Source organism: Barbus barbus (assembly GCF_936440315.1).
Source record: "Barbus barbus genome assembly, chromosome: 28".
NCBI lineage: Eukaryota > Metazoa > Chordata > Actinopteri > Cypriniformes > Cyprinidae > Barbus > Barbus barbus.
Window position 1 is genome coordinate 24,772,303 of NC_136756.1, and position 19,129 is coordinate 24,791,431.

Genomic DNA, 19,129 nt, shown 5'->3' on the forward strand with positions numbered 1-19,129 from the left:
AACTGTTGGGTTAAGAAGCAGGATGCATACATTGACAAGTCAACTATATAACTGAATATAGATTTTAACTACAGTGTTGAACAGTGTTCCATGGCAGGGGCATTTTTAAGTGTTAAACTGAGGCAAGTTGTCACACCTGGCTTTTACATACATTTATTATTTTCAACATTTCACAATGGTTAGATATTTGGTTTATCAGCGTATTATTCTCAATGGCAGCTTCACTGAGACGCGTTTCCAGAATTGTGTATTGTTTCCTGGGCAATAATTTTCGAAAGCTTTTTGTAGTCGAGACTAGGTTATTTCTATACAGGTAATGACTTTAAAAATTAACCTAACAATGAGAAACATTTACTGGAGTTAAAACGATGACCTCTATCCCCGTCCTCCGCTGTATTTTACAAATTTGGAGCCATATAGAGTCGCGTAAACAGAAATGTCTCGGTTTGGCTTGTATCTCACCTGTTTTTGCTGAATGGACATTTGTGAAGTCATGCGTGATGATCAGCTGATATGAGCTGCTGTTTGTGTCTGGAGGAGACGGAGCCTTACATCGCCTGAGGTAAAGAAAATTCTCCTGATTTTCCCCCCTTTTCGTTAAACACGGGTATTGCATTTAGCTCATTTTTAAAGTTAGCGGTTCGAAGCTCTACTCGATTGTTTAACATACTAAGGCTGATGATACACAGGGCAACTCTTGAGCACTTTCCCACTGTGAATGGGTAACACATTTCTATCTGGATACTTTAAATCGGCCGTAGACCCTGTGTCTCACCTGCTTACCCAAAGTTGCCCCGTGTATCATTAGCTTCACACCGATCTGTGAGTCATGTTGATCACCATGTAGTGTCTAAACTGACCAAAACAAATACGGTGGGAAAATGACTTGTAGAGATTTGTTGTTAACGTTACTTAAATTAAGCGTTATTATAATATATTATACCGTTACATGAAATATAATATTCATAATCGGATTTTAACTGACGCAAGCTACGATTTGACTCGAATGTTATCGATCGGTCGAATCTGATCTGAATGATTCGCACTGAATCGTTCGAGCGCTTCTCGACTTTACTACGAAACGTATAGCATTTAATTACATTATAGTTTTATAGAACACGTACAGATCTTATTTTAATAAATAACTGTAGTATTGTTTAATGTAAATTCATTTTATATTTCGGTTCTAAATTGCCTTTGTTTTATTATTGTATCTGGGACACATGCAATTATATCTTGTATTAATATAACTTAATTAAAATGTGTCTGTGGAAGATTTTAGAGCACGTAATTTTTCAGATCACATGACGCATTTACGTCATGACTAAAAAAAAAAAGTTGAGTCGTTCTTTTTTTTTTTGTACCAGATTAATTTTGAATCAGTTCAAAAGAACCGATTCGCAAAATGAGTCAGTAGCTTTCTTCACCGATGATGACGTCGCGCCTCAACTGTCCAATCACAGCGCTGAACGATGACCTCGTTATTTTGACGACTTGTTTGTTTTCTTCTTGAGGTAGCTGCGGGCTAAGATCAACACACCGCTAGTTTTCTACCTCAGCAGCTGAAGATTTACATCACAGGTAATGTGCTACACATATATGCATGTATTTGTAATGTCTTCTGGTTCCGTAAGTGTTTAAACAGGACTGTACTGATATGTTTGGACTAATCACCAGGAACAGAACGCGATATGCTAATGCCATTCCTTATGTTTCCTCTGTTTTTCCAGTGATGTCGGATGGGCTTGTGCTGGGCGGTGATGGGAACTTCAGCTCTCTCTGCCCGCACGGGATCGCCTGGATCTGGTATGGACTGGGTGAATGTGCCCAGGATGGCAGAGATGTTTCCAGTGTTGTTCTCGGACTGCTGTCGATAGTTTGCTTCATGGTGTCTTCACTACCGTAAGCAGGCCTACTCTTATGCTGTCGCACTGTGTATGGCTTAGTTTAGTCATAATAGATATACAATTCATTCAGGCACAACAATAATTTTTAACTTGATTTCTTATAAAAAAAATTCAAGAGTTTGGGAACAGTTAGTTTTTTTAGGGAAAGTAATAATTTTATTCAGCGATGATGCATTAAAATGACCAAAAGGCACAGTAAAAACATTTCTAATGATTTTTTAAGCTATTTTCAATAAATGCTGTTCTTCTGAACTTTCTAATCCTGAAAAAACGTATCACGGTTTACATAAAAATATTAAACAACACAACATGGATAATTGTAAGAAATGTTATTAGTTAATAGTATATTAGAATGATTTCTGAAGGATCAGAATGTAATGACTGCTGAAAATTCAGCTTTGCATCACAGAAATAAATTTTATATTTTAATAAAAAAAACAAACACATGGAACACTTATATTATTACTTTAAATGTAATAATATTTTGCACTTACTATTTGTGCTGTATTTTTGATCAAATAAATGCAGCCTTGGTGAGCATTATAGACTAATTTTAAAACATTTTTAAAAACATTACTGGCACCCAAACCTTTGAACAGTAGTTTATATGTGTAGAGGGACACATTTTGCACATGATGAGAAATAATGAGCTCATACTGACTGTTACTGTAGGCAATACTACAGTTCCTGCAAGACAGGAAATATGGACAGCGCTCTGTCGATTTGGTTCCTGTTATTTTGGCTGGCCGGTGACTCGTGCAATCTTATTGGCTCATTCTTGGCTGATCAACTTCCACTACAGGTAAGGAACAATTGTCACATTCTTTATTTATCACTTTAGATAAAATATCTGCTCAGTGAATGAAAATGAACCTTAATTTATATATATTTTTTAATGAAATGATCCTAGTTTTGCTGTAGTTTGAACTGAGGTCTGATTTTATTATTTATTATTTTATATTCATCTTTCCTTTCTCCTTTAGAAATACACCGCAGTGTACTACGTCCTGGCAGACCTGCTAATGCTGTCAATGTACCTTTACTATAAACTAAAGAATAAGTCATCTAGGGGTGAGTTGGAAATTATACTTCACTAGTGAGTGACTTAAATGTGTCATAAGGATAGGCTCTATGTAATTGGTTGCTTTCAAGATATATCTTGCATTCATCTATTATTTTTTTTTCTCCAGGAAGCAATTTTTTTTTTTTTTTGAGGCCAACAATGTTGCATTAAATGTGCACATACATACATATATGTGACCCTGGACCACAAAATCAGTTATAAATGTTGAAAGTGAAAGCTGAATAAATAAGCTTTCCATTGATGTATGGTTTGTTAGTTGTATCTCGGCCAAATGTTGTCCGATCCTATTTGAAAATCTGGAATCTGAGGGTGCAAAAAATCTAAATACAGAGAAAATCGCCTTTAAAGTTGTCCAAATTAAGTTCTTAGCAATGCATATTACTAATCAAAAATTAAGTTTTGATATATTTACGGTAAGAAATTTACTAAATCTCTTCATGTAACATGATCTTTACTTAATATCCTAATGATTTTTGGCATAAAAGAAAAATCGATAATTTTGACCCACACATACAGTGGTTTGTATTGTATATTACTATGGTATTTACTAATATTTTAAAACGCTTTTATTTTAGTATTGTTTATATTTTATTATAGTATACTGTTTTAATTAATACTAAAATTAGATATAAAATATTAATAAATACTACAACAGTATATAAATAATTTATATACTATTATAGTATTTATTTATATTTAGTATTGGATATTTTTATTTATTTTTTAAGTTAGGTTTTAGTTTTGTTTTATATTTCTGTATAGCCTTAAATTATATTCGTATCAGTTTTAGTTTTAATAATTTTAGCTCTTAAACTTTCATCTTTATTTAAATTCTTGAACATTTTGTTAGAGTAACAGTGACAGCACTGTTCAAGAATGGCTCTCGCAGTGTCCCATCTCTCCCTACATTACTGTATATTCCTCTCTGACCTTCAGCTTTCACAGTCTGTTATAAGAATGTGCTGATGGCTGAAACGCTAATTCATAGAACTGTCTTTCTCCTCTGCAGCCAGTAACAGTGCATTGCCGAATGCGGTCAGTGTGCTATGTCTTCTGGGAATTACATCTTCCCTCCTTACCCTCCCTCGCTCAGGCCTAGAGGATCAGATGCCTATGGGGTTCAAGGGTCGGGCGCTGCTGGCCGTGGACGGGGAAAGCAGTTCGGTGCAGGTAACTAGAGTTACTTTTATCATTGAGTTGAGATGCACTTCGTTCTTTAATGTGATTTCAGAGTTGATTTGAGACTTGATTGTTTTTATGTTTTTCAGCCCTTTGATACAAAGGAGATTGTAGGCTTTGTCATTGGCTCTATATCTTCAGTACTGTATTTATGCTCCAGACTGCCACAGATGTACACTAATGTAAGTCTTACTGCATGCATGTTGATGAATTTCACAAAATCTCTCCAGAGCATGTTCAAGTAATGTCAACCCAAAATCTTAAGAAAGTCATATTATTTACATTTCTATTATTTAATAATTAATAAATGCATTTTTATATTAATAAGCTACGTTTTAATAAGAACCTATTTTTAGAGCTATTAAGATAGTTTCCATTATAACACTTTCTTGACAGTAATTTTCTTTTCTCTTTTTTTACTTTACTCTTTTAAATGTAAAAAATAAAAAAGTAATGTTCCTGCCCCTCATCAGTGTCTTAAAAACGTATGATTTTAGAATTTGTCACAAGCTACGGTACATTGTTTTCTCTTTTGGATTGTATTGTGCACATAATGTGTTCATTGTTGTGTTTGCAACATTATTTTTAATATTTGCAACAGTATTTTTCATTCTTTGCACATTAGGTATCACAAAAGAGGCCTTGCAGGGCCAAAATCCACTCTTGATTGTACTGTCTTTAATTTATGCTGATTAAAATGATTGTATGTCAGTAATGAGAATCAACTTTGGGAATAATAGAAATGGAATTATAGAAGATTTGTGGTTAAATGTCATTAAAATTATGCTACTATGCAAAAAATCTTAAATGAATTGTTCTCCCAGTAGTGGAAATTAGCTGGAAATGTACTCAATCTGTTCTACATCTTGGATGGCATGAGGGTGTTTATTTATTAGAAAAGATTTGAAGAAATTTAGCATTACATCACTTTCTCACCAGTGGATCCTCTGCAGTGAATGGGTGCCGTCAGAATGACAGTCTAAACAGCTGATAAAAACATCATCACAGTAATCCACACGACTCCAGTCCTTTAATGAATGACTTGTGAAGTGAAAAGCTGCATGTGTTGTAAGAAACACATCTACATGATATTTTTTTTTCTGGCCAGAATGTGAATCCAAATCAATAACTCTTCTTTCAGTGTAAAAGTCCATCTCCTGTTGTCTTCTCACAACAAAATGTTTGTTTAGAACTGTGTTGGACTGTTTTCTTGTAAACTGTGCTTGATCTGTGCATATTTCCCTCTTGATTCAGATGAGACTGATTATTGCTAGAAACAATGGTTCAGAATGTCTTGATGGATTTGTTTTTGTACAAACGCATGGCTCTTCGGTTCACAAGATGTTAACTGGAGTTGTATGGATTACTTGTGGATTATTGAGGTGTTTTTATCAGCTGTTTGGACTCTCATTCTGACGGCACCCATTCACTGCAGAGGATCCGTTGGTGAGCAAGTGATGTAATGCTACATTTCTCCAAAACGTTTGTGATAAAGAAACAAACTCATCTACATCTTGGATGGCCTGAGCGTGAGTAAATTTTCTGCAATTTTCACTACTCCTTTAAAGTCTCAATCTTTATTTTGTTAATACAAAATATAATTTCCGATTTATTTGAATTATTTTCTACATGTTTAATGTTGCTTTGGAAACTATAATCATTGCAGACATCTGTTGTGTCAATGCAGTGACTTGACTACAGTTATTCATATATACTTAAAATCTACAGGTATTGCTGATTAGTGTAGTTGAATTATTTCTTGCTGTCTTGCAGTTTCAGAGGAAGTCAACAGAGGGCTTGTCTTTTTTCCTATTTGCTCTGGTGATTCTGGGAAACACAACATATGGCATCAGCGTGCTACTGAAGAACCCAGATCCAGGGCAGGGAGAGGCCAGCTATATCATACACCACCTCCCCTGGCTCATCGGCAGCCTGGGAACGCTCTCTCTTGACCTAATTGTATCCTTTAAAGCCACGTGTTAGCCACTGAGCTGTTAGTGAGGTCACTGATTCCCAACACAGTCCTCATAGAACTAAAGATACAACATTTCTAGACGCATTATCAAAATGAGAATTCGGAGAAGAAATGCTGATGAAATTTTCATGAAAATAATTCCATGGCAAAAACCGTAATGAACCTAAAACAGGATTTATTGTTATATTTTAATAATGTAGCCACAGAAAGATGTTATTTAATAATAGGTAAAAGTTTTTGTCAGAGACACACTAGGATTATTATAGTTAACTAAAATTATTTATATATATATATATATATATATATATATATATATATATATATATGGGATATATATTTACAAAAACTTTAAACTTATTTTACTTTGGCCAGTTGTGAAGAAAGTTTTTTTTTTTTCATTCCTGTCTATTTTAACTTGATTAAAACTGAAATAGAAATGAATACAAACTGTATTTTAAAAAGTAGACCAAAAAGCAATAAAATGAAAACAGAAAATAAAAAAAAAAACTAATTCAAATTAATAAAATATAAGTGATGCTAAAATAAAACGCTGAACTGTGAGGATTTCTCAAAACCTGGTTTAACCGTGTTGGTGCTGAAATACATTGATTAATTGACACGGTTTGTTTTGAAAACATGCAGTCAAAGGTCACATGACTAATGTTATAGACAATATTGCATAAATGCTTGAGCCATTGTATGTTTGACCTTCTGGTTCACTCGAGGTCGCATATATTGACAAAACTCTGATTGTTGCCATAGCATCCAGCTGTTTTTTACATCACTGAGGTCATGTGACTTCCTTTCATGTGAAGCTCATTTGTCAGAATCCCATGAGCACTGAGCCTTGTTTGAATTAATTCAGAATAGTTAGAAAATATTTAAGTTTTTTGCCTTAACGCTTTTCTTTAGATATCCGTGCAGTTCATGATGTACAGGAAATCTCCTCGGGATTCTGCAGATGGAGATGAAGAGACCGCTGCACTTCTCCAAAACTGAGCAATTCCCATTCCTGCTGTGACTGGATCAAATGCTGGAGATGTTTTTGAGCTTCACATTGCCACAGCCACAGCTGACAAGACAAGAACCACATTTTTTTTAGATTTGATATCTATAGGTTTTATACCTAGCAGTGTCAGTGGTTAAATATATTTTTGTCTGATGGTCAATAGTTAACCTTCTTAATTGGTTCAATTTTTGGCACCAAAGGGACTTATTGAAACACTTTTGTAATGTTTGTACTGTACTTCAGAATTCAGTATTTTTTTTTTACAATGCATGCAATCGTGTAATTTTTCTCTTATGTACAGTGGAATGAATGCTGCATTCGGCAGATCTCGCAGTCTTGACCCAGAACTGTGAAAATGTTCTGCCTGCAATCTGTGTACTGTAATGATATTAATAGGCTGTTTTTGTGCAATCTATTACCAAAAATGTTTGGTATTGTAAAGATGTTTTAAATTTTTATATGTGGCCTTTGATTTGATTTTTAGCACTGCACCTGTCAGTCAGTAGGTACCTTTATTGAAGTTCTTAGTTTTAAGTCTTATTTGACTCTTGTTTTCTTCTTTGTTCTGTATCACAGCACACCACTCACTAAAGATTTTTGTTTTTCTGAGGCCTAACTGAACTGTTTCTTTTTTGGTGTGGACAATCAATGTTTCCATCGCCTTCATATTTATCTTTCCAAACAAACCAACAACATGAAATTGCTCTTGCCACTCATTTTGCTTCTGTAATGTTGTGAATGAAAAAATTAATTTATGAAACCGATTTATCTACCAGGAATTGATTGGATGTTGAAAAGCGGCTGCTAAATGTGCAGAATAATGGAAGAGTGAGGTGAATTTGAGTTTGCATTGGATTCCCAGTTTGCCAGCGTCCACATTTGAGGAGGTTTTTCAACATGGAAGCCGAAGGTCAAGTTCATCTGCTGGAGCATCTTCATGTAACTCAGTGGTAATGTTTATTATTATTTGCTATTGTGCAATAAATTTAGATTTTATATTATTTCAACAATTCCTTTTCCAAAGTTGTCCTTTTTACTTTTGTTCTCAGCACAAAAAAATGAAAATTCTGTCATTAATTACTCACCCTCAATGCTCAAAGAAACTTTTTCTTAGAGGGCTGTGTAATTGTGCTGCTAGCTTTTCAGAACCACCTTTGCATTGCTTTTGTGCCACTGCTACCTAATAATAAAGCCTATAGTCAGCTCACTAGATTCCAAAACAGCGCCTTTTCAGTTTCTCAGACACATTTTCCGTTACAGGAAGAACATAGTCTACCCCATGGTTCATATCAGCAGCCATGTTGTTCCTGGAAAAACACATCTATGTTGTTTTTCATCATTATAACAGTCGCTGTCATTAGCATCCTGTGAGTTAAGAGCATCAGGGTGGGATTTGCAACCCTCAGAATGTCCCCTCTGCCCCCAGCGAAGGACATGAAGGGCCCACCCATGAAGCAGAAGAGGGGTTAGGGTCTCTGTGTGTGCGTGAGGGAGAGAAAGAAAGAGAGATAGTGTAGTGACACGTGGGAGTGTGTCGGAGTGGTTGTGAAACCCTGGCTGAGCAAGGATGTTCTCTGAGGAGTGGCAGGAAGAACGGAGAGATAGCGTGCGCTCATCCATCAGTTAGATGAACTAGGGCTGTTTATAAACACTGGGCTGCTGGGAATGTTCTAATGAGCCCACTCATTCACGTAGTGAACGTCCAGAAATCAGTCATTATTTCACTTAAACAGCTCCTCATTCCCATCACGTCCCTCCAAACCATTAAATATCAGTTCTTAACTTTTTACGCCAACTTTGAAGTTGATCTTAAAAGCTGGACAGTACAATGTTAAATAGTCCTTTTTGGTGTATTATCGACTTTCCGTGACCCCGTGTTTAAACTCACACACGTACTGGTGTGTGTTTGAATGAATGGTTTGTGTTGGAGGGAAGCGGTGTTTGTTTTGCGCATGTGTGTTCCAGTGTGTGTTTGGCAAGTGTTGGACATCAGGGGCTGAATTGCTGTCAACATCATAAATGCAAGAGGCACATCAAGCTGAGATCCAGCACACGCAACATCGGCACTGGTGAGTACACAAAATCAGTTTCTCTAGAAACTCTCAGTAGAGCGTTTCAGTAAATTCTTAAAATATCAAATAACAATTCTTGAATCTCTTTACAAGAGTTTTTTATATTATACAGTTTATAATGGATTTAAGTACGTGTCCATCATACATAAAGTCTGCTTTGTTTATAAAGCATCCCAGGATGCACCTCATGAAGTTGGTTCTTTAGATAAAGAAATGTTCTATCTTTCTATCTTGGGGTTGGTAAGAATTTCTAAATTGATTTTGAAAGTAGTTTCTTATGCAACCCAATGCTACATTTATTTGATCAAAAATACATAAAAATTAGTAATATTGTGAAACATTATTACGTTATTAAAAATCACTGTTTTCTAATTTAATATATTTTAAAATGTAATTTATTCTTGTGATGCAAAGTTACATTTTCAGCATCATTGCTCCACTCTTCAATGTCACATGGTCCTTCAGAAATCATTTTAATATGCTGATTTGCTGCTCAAGAGGCATTTATTATTTTTTATCAATGTTGAAAACAGTTGTCCTGCTTAATATTTTTCAGGAAAATGTGATGCATGTTTTTTTTATTTTTTATTTTATCCCTAACCCTAATCTTTAATGAATATAAATACAAATAACAGCATTTTTTATATATATAGAAACCTGTTGTAACATTAATAAGTATCTTTATTGTCACCTTTGATCAATTTAATGCAAAAATCTGTGCTGAATAAAAGTATTAATTTCTATTAGAAAAAGTGTATTTAAAATTTTAAATTTAACTGTGCTTAAAATATTTCTATAAGCAAGAACAATTTTTTGTTGAGTTGAACAAAGTTGCATGAATGTCTTGACATTTTGCATATCAGTTTATCCCTTTCCAACTTCCTTTGCTAAGTAACTGCTATTTTTTTAGTATATTCTAAAGTCTCCTTCACACTCACACAACAAACATCATCTTTGGTGGGTCAGTGCGAACATGACAGTTCTGTTTCCCAACATTCCAAATCTAACAGACAGCTTAAGAATGCTGGAAATGTTGGCGTTTGTTGAGCATGTTTATTCTGTCTGTGAACTGCTACAAGGAAGTCAACATCACAGACAGAAATCAATAAGGTGCCATTTAATCAATATGCACTTTGTTTTTTAATAGACTGGACTGCTTCAACTGCGTTATCTATGTGGATGCCTCACATGTTCATTATCACTGAGTTAACCAGCCTCACATCAGTCTCTCGTGATAAACCCTGTGGATAATCATCTACATTCAAAACATTACAAGCACCTCTGGACTTTAGTCCAAGATCCCCCCAAACATCTAGAATCCTGTGTCCTGCTTAAAACTGTAAACATGGCCTGGCTATGAGCAGCTAGCTATTATCAAAAAAGATTATATATGGACAAATGAAAATAGCGGAGACAGTGCTGTCTGGATGTTTCACATGATGGTTCTTCCAAAGCAAACTGTATTTCCCTTAAGCGCTTCTCGCACAAAACGTTCATCCAGCACTCTTAAAAAGAAATGTCCGTAATTGGCATCTGTTTCCATGAAGAACCTTTGACATCCATAGAACCTTTATATTCCACAAGAGGTTCTTTAAAGTGGAAAAATGTTCTTCACACTAAGAAAAAATGGTTATTTTTGGAAATGTTCACTTGAAGGCTCTTTGGGGAACCAAAAATGGTTCTTCAGTGGCATTGCTGAGAACTACTTTTTGGAATCTTTATCTTTAAGAATGAACAACTGTTATGATATGCTGAAGGCATGTTTATTTATATAGTTGCTATTTATGTTCTAGTGAAAACTGTGTTCAAACTCATTGGAGCTTTGCTCTCTTTAACCCCATCTGGAATGAACCATCCATGGAGTTCAAAGAAGGTTGTTTTGTTAATCGTGCAGATTTTTTTGAGCAAAGAACCCACAGTCATTGTGATGGATGGCATGGGAGTGATAGCAAAAATCTCCTTCCCTTGGGTCTCAGAGGCACTAATGATATCTATATTTCGACACTGTGAAACCACAATAACGCCATCGAGGATGTTCTATGTCAACTCAACGCGCAGGATACGAGAGGGCACGTGTGAGCATCCTTGTCATAATTTGAGGAGTTTTCAGGAAAGCCTGCCCCTTCATGGGGTCTAAAGTATATCGGGTGGGAAGGTTAGATTCTTGCAGTCTTCAATCTTTTCAATGTCAAAGATTAACTGCATGACAAACAGAGCCGTGGCAAACACGGCGTGTATAAACACTCCCTAAAGCTCCAGAGATGAGCTGGATGTCACTCTGTCATTGCTCTTGGGAAATAGAGAGTGACCCACATTGCCAGACAGAACACAAAGTTAAAGAGAATGAGAACAGGAGGAATTATAGTTCAGACGATCTAAGGTGTAGATTTGAAAGACATTGAATTGTCCCCAATCAATAAAGGGTATTTTTATTTATTTATTTTGCATACGCAATAAAAATTCAGTATGAGATGCTGGTAACTGTAATATCGAGCAGTACAGGATTTCTGAGAACTTGTGAGTCATGCAAGTGATGTTGAACTTTGAATGATTGCTCAAAGCCTTAATAGTCAAAAATTGGTCTGGAACAAAAAAAGATATATACTGTTCAAATGTTTGGAGTCAGTATAATTTTTTTATTTTATTTTTTTGAAAGAAGTAGAATGAAACTACTAGTTTTAGTTGATCAAAAGTGACAGTACAGGCTTTAACATTTATTACAAAATATTTATATGGCAAATAAATGCTATCCTTTCTATTGAACTTTCTATTCATCAAAGAATCCTGAAAAAATGTATTATGGTTTCAACATTAATAATACAAAATGGTCCTTGAAGATCAAATCCATCCATCCATCCATCTCATATTATAATGATTTCTAAAAATTCAGCTTTGCCATCACAGAAAAAAAGACCTTTTTCCAATAGAAAATGGTTATTTTAAATTGTAATAATATTTCAGAATATTTTTGAACAAATAAATTCAGCCTTGGTGAGCATAACAGATTTTTCCAAAAACATTCTAAAATAACATACCGACCCCAAATCTTTAAATGGTCGCCTGTATACAGTACAAAATATAATATTTGCAGTGTATCACACCATGTAAATAAAAAATGTGCTGAATATTACATCATACCCATTTTGCATTTTAACAAATGCTTAGTATTGTATCTCATGCTCATGTTGCAAGCAAATATCAGCGTAGTTGTGCTAATGAGTTATTGCATGCAAATTATTAAAGCAAAGCTTTCTTTTTCACGTTTCACCCATTCATGTAAATCCTCTAATGTAAACGAAACTGAAAAGGTTTTGCCTTGATTTTGTTCAGCTAGTCAGTTCACACAGCAACCCATGCATACCTCTTTAAATCATTTCATTCTTGAAGAATTCATTATTTTCTGAATGATTTTTGTCAAGCAGGATCTGTTCCTGTATCAACATCATTTTATTGTTTCAGGACTAATTTGTAGTTCGTCTAGTCTAGTCTGTAAAAATATGGCCCCCTAAAATATTCCAATCAAATGGAACAATATTCCAATCAAGCATCCTACTTGGCAAAGGGGGTATGCAATATAGCCTTCTGCATGTGTGAACTGACTAGTTGAACAAACGCAACACATTTTCAGTTTCATTTATGTTAGAGGGCTTATTGTTTATATTCACATAGAACTGGAGAAGTGAAAGTGAAAGTTATGTTTTACACCACTGATGGAATATATCGGTGCTCTGGAATTCCTGTGCAGTAACTCATTGGTCACAACAAACTGACATTTGTTTGCAGCATGAGCATGTTCGGATACGATACAATGCATTGTGTAATAATTTAGGGTTAAAGAAAACAGGTAATGTCCTGACAGAAAACTGATAGTATATTTTTCATTTTTTCTGCAGATTTGTTTTCTTACAGTGTAGGGATCAACACAGGTTTTTAATTTTTCTCTAGTGATAGTAAATTGTAAGAGCTGGAGTTAGGAATAGGGCAATTTTCAAGTTGCTTTTGATAAAAGTTCTTCTCAATGTCAACTTGATGCTTTGCACTAGTTTCTGAGCCACAGAATCCACAGAATTGCTCCCTGTGGATGTCATTTAGTAAACAACCTAAACAGTTAAAAAAAAAAAAAATTATATATATATATATATATATATATATATATATATATATATATATATATATTCATTCAAACTATTTTGGATCCAATATGGTTGCCGCTCTCTTTAAAGTGCATTGCAGGTTCTCTTTCCAGTTACTGGACAAGAGTGCGAGTTTAGGTACGTTCACACAGCTGCTGTTGAATGCTGGGAGTCAGCTACAGGCCAAACCTGTTGAAGGCGTTTGGGACAGACTGCTCTTTGTGAGGCCTTTTCTATGAAACTCATGCCAGAGCAGCTGTTCGGACACACGGGCCTCATCTCTCGTCTAATTCTCACAGTCGATGCTCTTCAGATCCTCTCATAGCCCCAGAGGAGCACAGACGGAGATCTCCACAGCCTTTGCTGAGTTCTGTCATAACCTTTTTGTGACAGCGATGCCTAAAATAACTTGTCTTTCTCTGGGGTTGGAGGGCTTGCTGAAGAAAGGTTTGAAGGCACTTGATTATAATCCTCAAACAGGGTGAATGAAAGCTTTTGTGCTCTTTTATAGATTCAGACATTCTCTGTGAAGAGCGAGAATCCAACTGATCAGATGAGAGAGGGGACAGATCCTGAAATGAACATGTCAGTCAGTGGCTACCTCTCTGCATCAGACACGTATGACATCACAGAGCCGCCACAGTACTATGGTAAGATTATGCTTTACTGTATGTAAATCTGCTTATTATAGAATTACAATATTGTTAAAGTGATAGTTCACTCAAAATTCTGTTCTCATTTACTCAAGCTTATTTTGTTCAGACCCTGAAGAATTTTTTCTTATTTTCTTTTTTCCAACACAAAAGGAGATATTTTGAAAAATGTGTATATTGGTCATACAATGGAAGTCAATGGGAACCAATGTTGTTTTGGACCCCACTGACTTGCATTGAATCAATCTTGTTATTGTTAATAACTAAAACTATTTTCACTTATTGATGTAATTACTAAATAATTGCTCAAACTTAAAACGAAATAAAAATGTTAAGAAAATAAAAACGAATAAAATATAAAAAAAGCAAATAACAAAATTACTAAAACAAAAATGAAAATCTGAAAACAAATACTAATTAAAAATATTAAGAAATACGATAATAAATTTCATATAGTATTCATTTAAAAAAATAAAATGCATACTAAAATATGCACATCAATCTTTCCAAGAGATCTGGACAATGGATAATTGGAATAAAATTACATTATTCATTAGTCATTAATCACACCATGTTGAAATATGGTCATGTGACCGATCATGGATTATTCACAGTGGTTTGTCTACTTTATACCCGAATTCATTACATGAGCATCTGAATGTCCAAATATTATTTCCCAGATGTCGCCCTGAGAAACAGTTATTGTTGGAATAGTGGCTTGTCAAAGTCTCCGTTTCGTTTGATCGTTTAACTCGCTGTGGCGACTGGAAGGACAGTCAATGGTAGTATATTAGCAGCTTCTCGTCAACATGAATGTTTATGAAAAACTCCAGTGGTTTACAAACAGATACTAGCACCGGAAAGTTATGCTCTAGCTGTAACGGGACATAAAACATCTGTGAGAAAGACAGGATTGAAGGCCTGTAAAGAGACCACCACAATGCAGAAGGATATTTATGGATGACATAGAAAAACAGAGATGGATTTGGTTGGATGAGAAGAGTTTTACTCAAATATAAGTTTTTCTCATGTGAAATATTAGATTAATTTGCTCGTTGTCACTACTAGTTCTGAAGTGTCTGTCAAGACATGAAAAAAAAAAACTACTTCTTGTGCAGATGTGCTTCAGAAATGCTGCCAGTTGTGACATATGTTCCCTCTATGGGGGAACTCAAATCTAAAATCCATCTTCACAACCTTCCCGCCGACAGAGAAAACATCAGGAAGGCTCCGTTCTGTACGGTTATAAAAACCCCATAAGCTACGAAGCAAATAACAACCATAAACAAAACTGTAACCTCTTCAGCTGCATCCTGTTTCCAGAGACAGAAAAGATTCAAAAGGTCTTGCTCTGGGATTTTTTTTATTACGTCCCAAAGGCCTCATAAAAGTAGCTAGGTAATTTGAGAATCATGTGAAAAAGGAACATATTTCTTGTGAATCGTTTCATTCATCAAGATGTTCTTCAATCCTTGCTGCAGATGTTTTTGTGGATCCACTGAGCTGCTCTTATCAGGAACCAGATCTACAAAGTCCTCTCTATGGCCAGCAGCCGTTCAGCCACGTCAATGTGCAGTTTTCAATGTATGGAGCGCCAAACGCTCAAGCATGCAACCCGCCGTACCCCTACAGCCATCAATGCTCTGAGTTCATCTGCGAGCCAGACATGGAGGTCCAAAGCCCAACGAGAGGTAGCATTGTCGGTCTTCCAGTGCTAAAAAGACCCAGGATGGGCCATGGAGCTCGAGTGAAGGGCCAGGATGAACTGTGTGTGGTGTGTGGAGATAAAGCCTCGGGATATCACTACAATGCCCTCACCTGTGAGGGATGCAAAGGTTGGATGATCACAATAGCACTGAATTTTAAGGCAACAATAATCCATGATGCACTTCTTGAATTTACAGTATTTACTAATGTCCAAAATCAGTACTTATAAGACTGCATGTAATAGCAAGGATACATTAAATTGATCAAAAGTGACAGTAAATACATTTATAACGTTACAAGAGATTTCGATTTCAAATAAATGCCATTTTCAACTTTCTATAACTCAAAAAATACTATTTTCATCAGCACCAAATTGGCACCAAATGAGCATGTCAGAATGATTTTTGAAACATTATGTGTCACAGAAGACTGGAGTAATGATGCTGAAAATTCAGTTTTGCCATCAAAATTTCATTTTAAAATATAACAATTATTTTAAATTGTATTATTTCACATCATTACTGATTTAACTGAATTTTTGATCAAATAAATGCAGGTTAAGGAGAAAAGACTATAAACAGTAGTGTATCTCTCTTGGCTTAGGTTTCTTCAGACGCAGTGTGACTAAAAAGGCAGTGTACCGCTGCAAGAGTGGTGGAAGCTGCGAGATGGACATGTACATGCGGAGAAAGTGCCAGGACTGCAGACTGCGCAAATGCAGAGCCGTCGGGATGCTGGCAGAGTGTGAGATTGACGTAAAAACTCTTCACGAGTTTTCTGTCATTTCTGGGGAAACCGATGCTACTTGACACAAAAACACTTATGATCTAATTGGAAGTTGAGTTCCAGCATTAGCTGATTTCTGGTGTCTTTTTGATATGTTCAGGTCTGCTTACAGAGGTGCAATGCCAGTCGAAGCGACTGCGGAAGGGCTCCAAGCACAGAGGACACAACGGGTCGACAGGAAGAGCTGAAGACGACTACTCTGAAAGCAGAAGCGTCTCGTCCACCAGCAGATTCACCGCTCGGGTAAAACTCTCCTATTTTATTTAGCCTTTCCAAAGCATGAAGTTTTAGTACGAAAATTCAGAACAAGCTTCTTGTCTTCAAAATACTGTGTGCAGGTATCTGGTTTCTCCAGAGAGCAGAGATGCGCTCTGAATAGAATTGTTGAGGCTTATCGTAGGTACATAATTCAAGACAACATGCACTGTCGGGTATGTTTTTTTTTTTTTTCATTAAAAATTAAAAGGCATACTGCTCTTAATATATCATAACAAGATATCATTCTTTTTCTTTCCCCAGGTGCCTCTGTGGTCAAGTTTGACAAACAATATAGATCTGACTCCTCCACAGATGGAGAAGCTTTTGCAATTTTTGAGGAGTGTACCTGGTCAGTTTCATCCAACTTCTCTCAGATCATACCATACACCTCTAAATACAACTAATTAATGGTCATCTGTTGTTTAGGGTTTGAGCTTTTGGATGGTTCTGACCAGAACACTCTTCTGTCCAGCTCTTCAGTTGAAGTCATGTTCCTACTCTTGGCTCAGCAGTTCTCAGAGAACCCCACTAGTGGTAATAACATTCATCATCACATAATCTGCTTGTAAAATCTGACATCAAGAGTCTTTTTTCAAAAGCAAACAGTGCTAACGTAGATTCACAATGTGCTGTACTAATACCGAAAAATCCTAATATATAATATATCCATATTGAAATTTCAGTCAGCCAGACAGTGATTAATCTTTTATGAATAGTTAAAACATTGGTGTCTGGGACAATTTGAGTTTTCAAAAGCTTGGCTTAATCGTGTGTGCTATAAATAAATTGTGCTAATAAAGAATTGTTAAGATTGAAATGGAAAACTCAACACATATGACTCACTGCTATGTTTTCTATCACCAGCTTTATACCCAGCAACTTCGAATAACTCGAACCCTGATTGGGTGAAAACCTTAGAGTCCAAGTCTGGGAACAGCCACAGGACACTGACACACTCAGGTGATCTATAATGCACAGTGATAATCATAGCAGGAAAATCTCACACTACATGTAGTGATTTATCCAACTGATGTATCATTATATTGTCTAAAGTTTTTGTCTCTGCTAATATTGTGATTTTTATCTTTGTTAAGGGTTGAATGATGAGTTCTTGAGGTCTGTGGTAAATTTCCTCCACAGCATGGTGACTATTGCGGTAACTGAGGCTGAATATGCACTTCTAACAGCGACTGCAGTGTTATGTTCAGGTCTGTGGATTATGATTAACACAACTGTGACTCATGTCCATGTGAACCTCCATGTGATGTCACCATATTCAGAACATTCATTTATAGGTCAGACAGTAAATGCCATCATAAAGGTTTAGCTTAATCTTTTTAACAATTTAAAAAAAAAAACTTTTTGCAGTGATGCCATAAAGAACCATTTTTGCTTCTCCAAAGAACCTTTTAGTAAACAGTTCTTAAAAGAACCATTTTTTTCTTAGTGTAAAGAACATTTTAATAATCCAAAGAATCTTATTTGCAATTGAGAGATTCCATGTATGTTTAAGGTTCTTCATGGAACCACTGATGCCAATAAAGAACCTTTATTATTAAGTGTATAGAACTGTTTCAAATGACCTCCATTTTTTTCCCTGTTGTGAAGCAGACAGGCCGTCTCTACATGCGGTGGGCTGCGTTGAGAACTTACAGGAGTTTGTTTTGGAGCTCCTGTCCCGAGCTTGCTGCTGCTGTAGTCAGGGGATGGCACAGGACCCACGACGCTTCGCCAGGCTCCTGGGACGGCTGACCGAGCTGAGAACACTACGACACAACCACCTCACCCTTCTCCCACAGCAGCCCTGGGACATGCAGCCTTGAGACAGCCTTTAGGGAGAGAGATTTATGACATCTGATCTCTGTTGCAATACACTTTTCATTTTTGCCCAGAACAATATCCCAGGTCAGTGTACTTTTGGTTAACCGTGTGCAAACATAGTTTAGTTTAATACAAAAATAAAACAAATGTAAGCTTCGTGATGTGGCAGTTTCTTATATGCATTAAATAAAAACATTGTTTATTTTGTGTTTTAGGATTTCTTGCTTTTCATTTATGTTGTAATATATATGAATTTGCATTTATTGTTCTATTTATCAATTTTTAGATCCATGTTAATAATAAATATATGTAATCATATTATGTATTCCTTTTTTTTTTTTTTAAATAGTGCTGCAAATTCATAACCTTTTGGCAAAATTTGTCGTTTTGAATCCAAAATGTCATTTAAACAATTTGTGCAAAACCAATGCAGAGCATGGTTGCAAGTGTCCCAAAGATCAACGCAAGACCACTTAATAGGTTTAGCCTTAATGATATGTTTAATGATATATAATTAGATAGTTAGCACACTCTCAGGTGACATG

The 19,129-nt window shown here is 35.7% G+C and overlaps 2 protein-coding genes across 6 annotated transcripts; both read left to right on the forward strand.

Moving 5' to 3' along the window:
- Nucleotides 1–247: 247 nt before the first annotated feature.
- Nucleotides 248–8,159, forward strand: LOC306848466 (lysosomal amino acid transporter 1 homolog). Of its 3 annotated transcripts, none has more exons than XM_079383030.1 (9): nt 248–562; nt 1,515–1,581; nt 1,731–1,902; nt 2,580–2,709; nt 2,891–2,978; nt 4,001–4,161; nt 4,260–4,352; nt 5,944–6,129; nt 7,058–8,159. In XM_079383030.1, exons 3-9 carry the CDS (start codon nt 1,733–1,735, stop codon nt 7,142–7,144), a joined length of 915 nt encoding a protein of 304 aa, XP_079239156.1. In that variant the 5' UTR covers nt 248–562; nt 1,515–1,581; nt 1,731–1,732; the 3' UTR covers nt 7,145–8,159. The 3 variants fall into 3 exon arrangements, with proteins under 3 accessions (XP_079239156.1, XP_079239155.1, XP_079239154.1); XM_079383029.1 differs by having other exon boundaries at nt 391–562; nt 1,519–1,581; XM_079383028.1 differs by lacking the exon at nt 248–562 and having other exon boundaries at nt 1,316–1,581.
- A 571-nt stretch (nt 8,160–8,730) lies between these two features.
- LOC306848371 (bile acid receptor-like) lies at nt 8,731–18,901 on the forward strand. 3 transcript variants are annotated; one of them, XR_013782236.1, is made up of 12 exons: nt 9,113–9,223; nt 13,871–14,009; nt 15,494–15,847; nt 16,323–16,463; nt 16,606–16,748; nt 16,844–16,936; nt 17,025–17,112; nt 17,190–17,297; nt 17,628–17,723; nt 17,858–17,971; nt 18,375–18,668; nt 18,800–18,901. XR_013782236.1 is itself a non-coding variant. In XM_079382880.1 (11 exons), exons 2-11 carry the CDS (start codon nt 13,913–13,915, stop codon nt 18,584–18,586), a joined length of 1,446 nt encoding a protein of 481 aa, XP_079239006.1. In that variant the 5' UTR covers nt 8,731–9,223; nt 13,871–13,912; the 3' UTR covers nt 18,587–18,901. The 3 variants fall into 3 exon arrangements, 2 of the variants coding, with proteins under 2 accessions (XP_079239006.1, XP_079239005.1); XM_079382880.1 differs by having other exon boundaries at nt 8,731–9,223; nt 18,375–18,901; XM_079382879.1 differs by lacking the exon at nt 9,113–9,223 and having other exon boundaries at nt 13,770–14,009; nt 18,375–18,901.
- Nucleotides 18,902–19,129: the final 228 nt, after the last annotated feature.

Bases quoted from the DNA above. Each gene is read 5' to 3' on its own strand.
- LOC306848466 (XM_079383030.1), top strand. From the start codon at position 1,733: ATGTCGGATGGGCTTGTGCTGGGCGGTGATGGGAACTTCAGCTCTCTC. The intron at 2,710-2,890 runs GTAAGGAACAAT...TTTCTCCTTTAG, and splicing joins CTGATCAACTTCCACTACAG to AAATACACCGCAGTGTACTA. The intron at 4,353-5,943 runs GTAAGTCTTACT...GCTGTCTTGCAG, and splicing joins TGCCACAGATGTACACTAAT to TTTCAGAGGAAGTCAACAGA.
- LOC306848371 (XM_079382880.1), top strand. From the start codon at position 13,913: ATGAGAGAGGGGACAGATCCTGAAATGAACATGTCAGTCAGTGGCTAC. The intron at 14,010-15,493 runs GTAAGATTATGC...TCCTTGCTGCAG, and splicing joins AGAGCCGCCACAGTACTATG to ATGTTTTTGTGGATCCACTG. The intron at 16,464-16,605 runs GTGAGATTGACG...TGATATGTTCAG, and splicing joins CGTCGGGATGCTGGCAGAGT to GTCTGCTTACAGAGGTGCAA.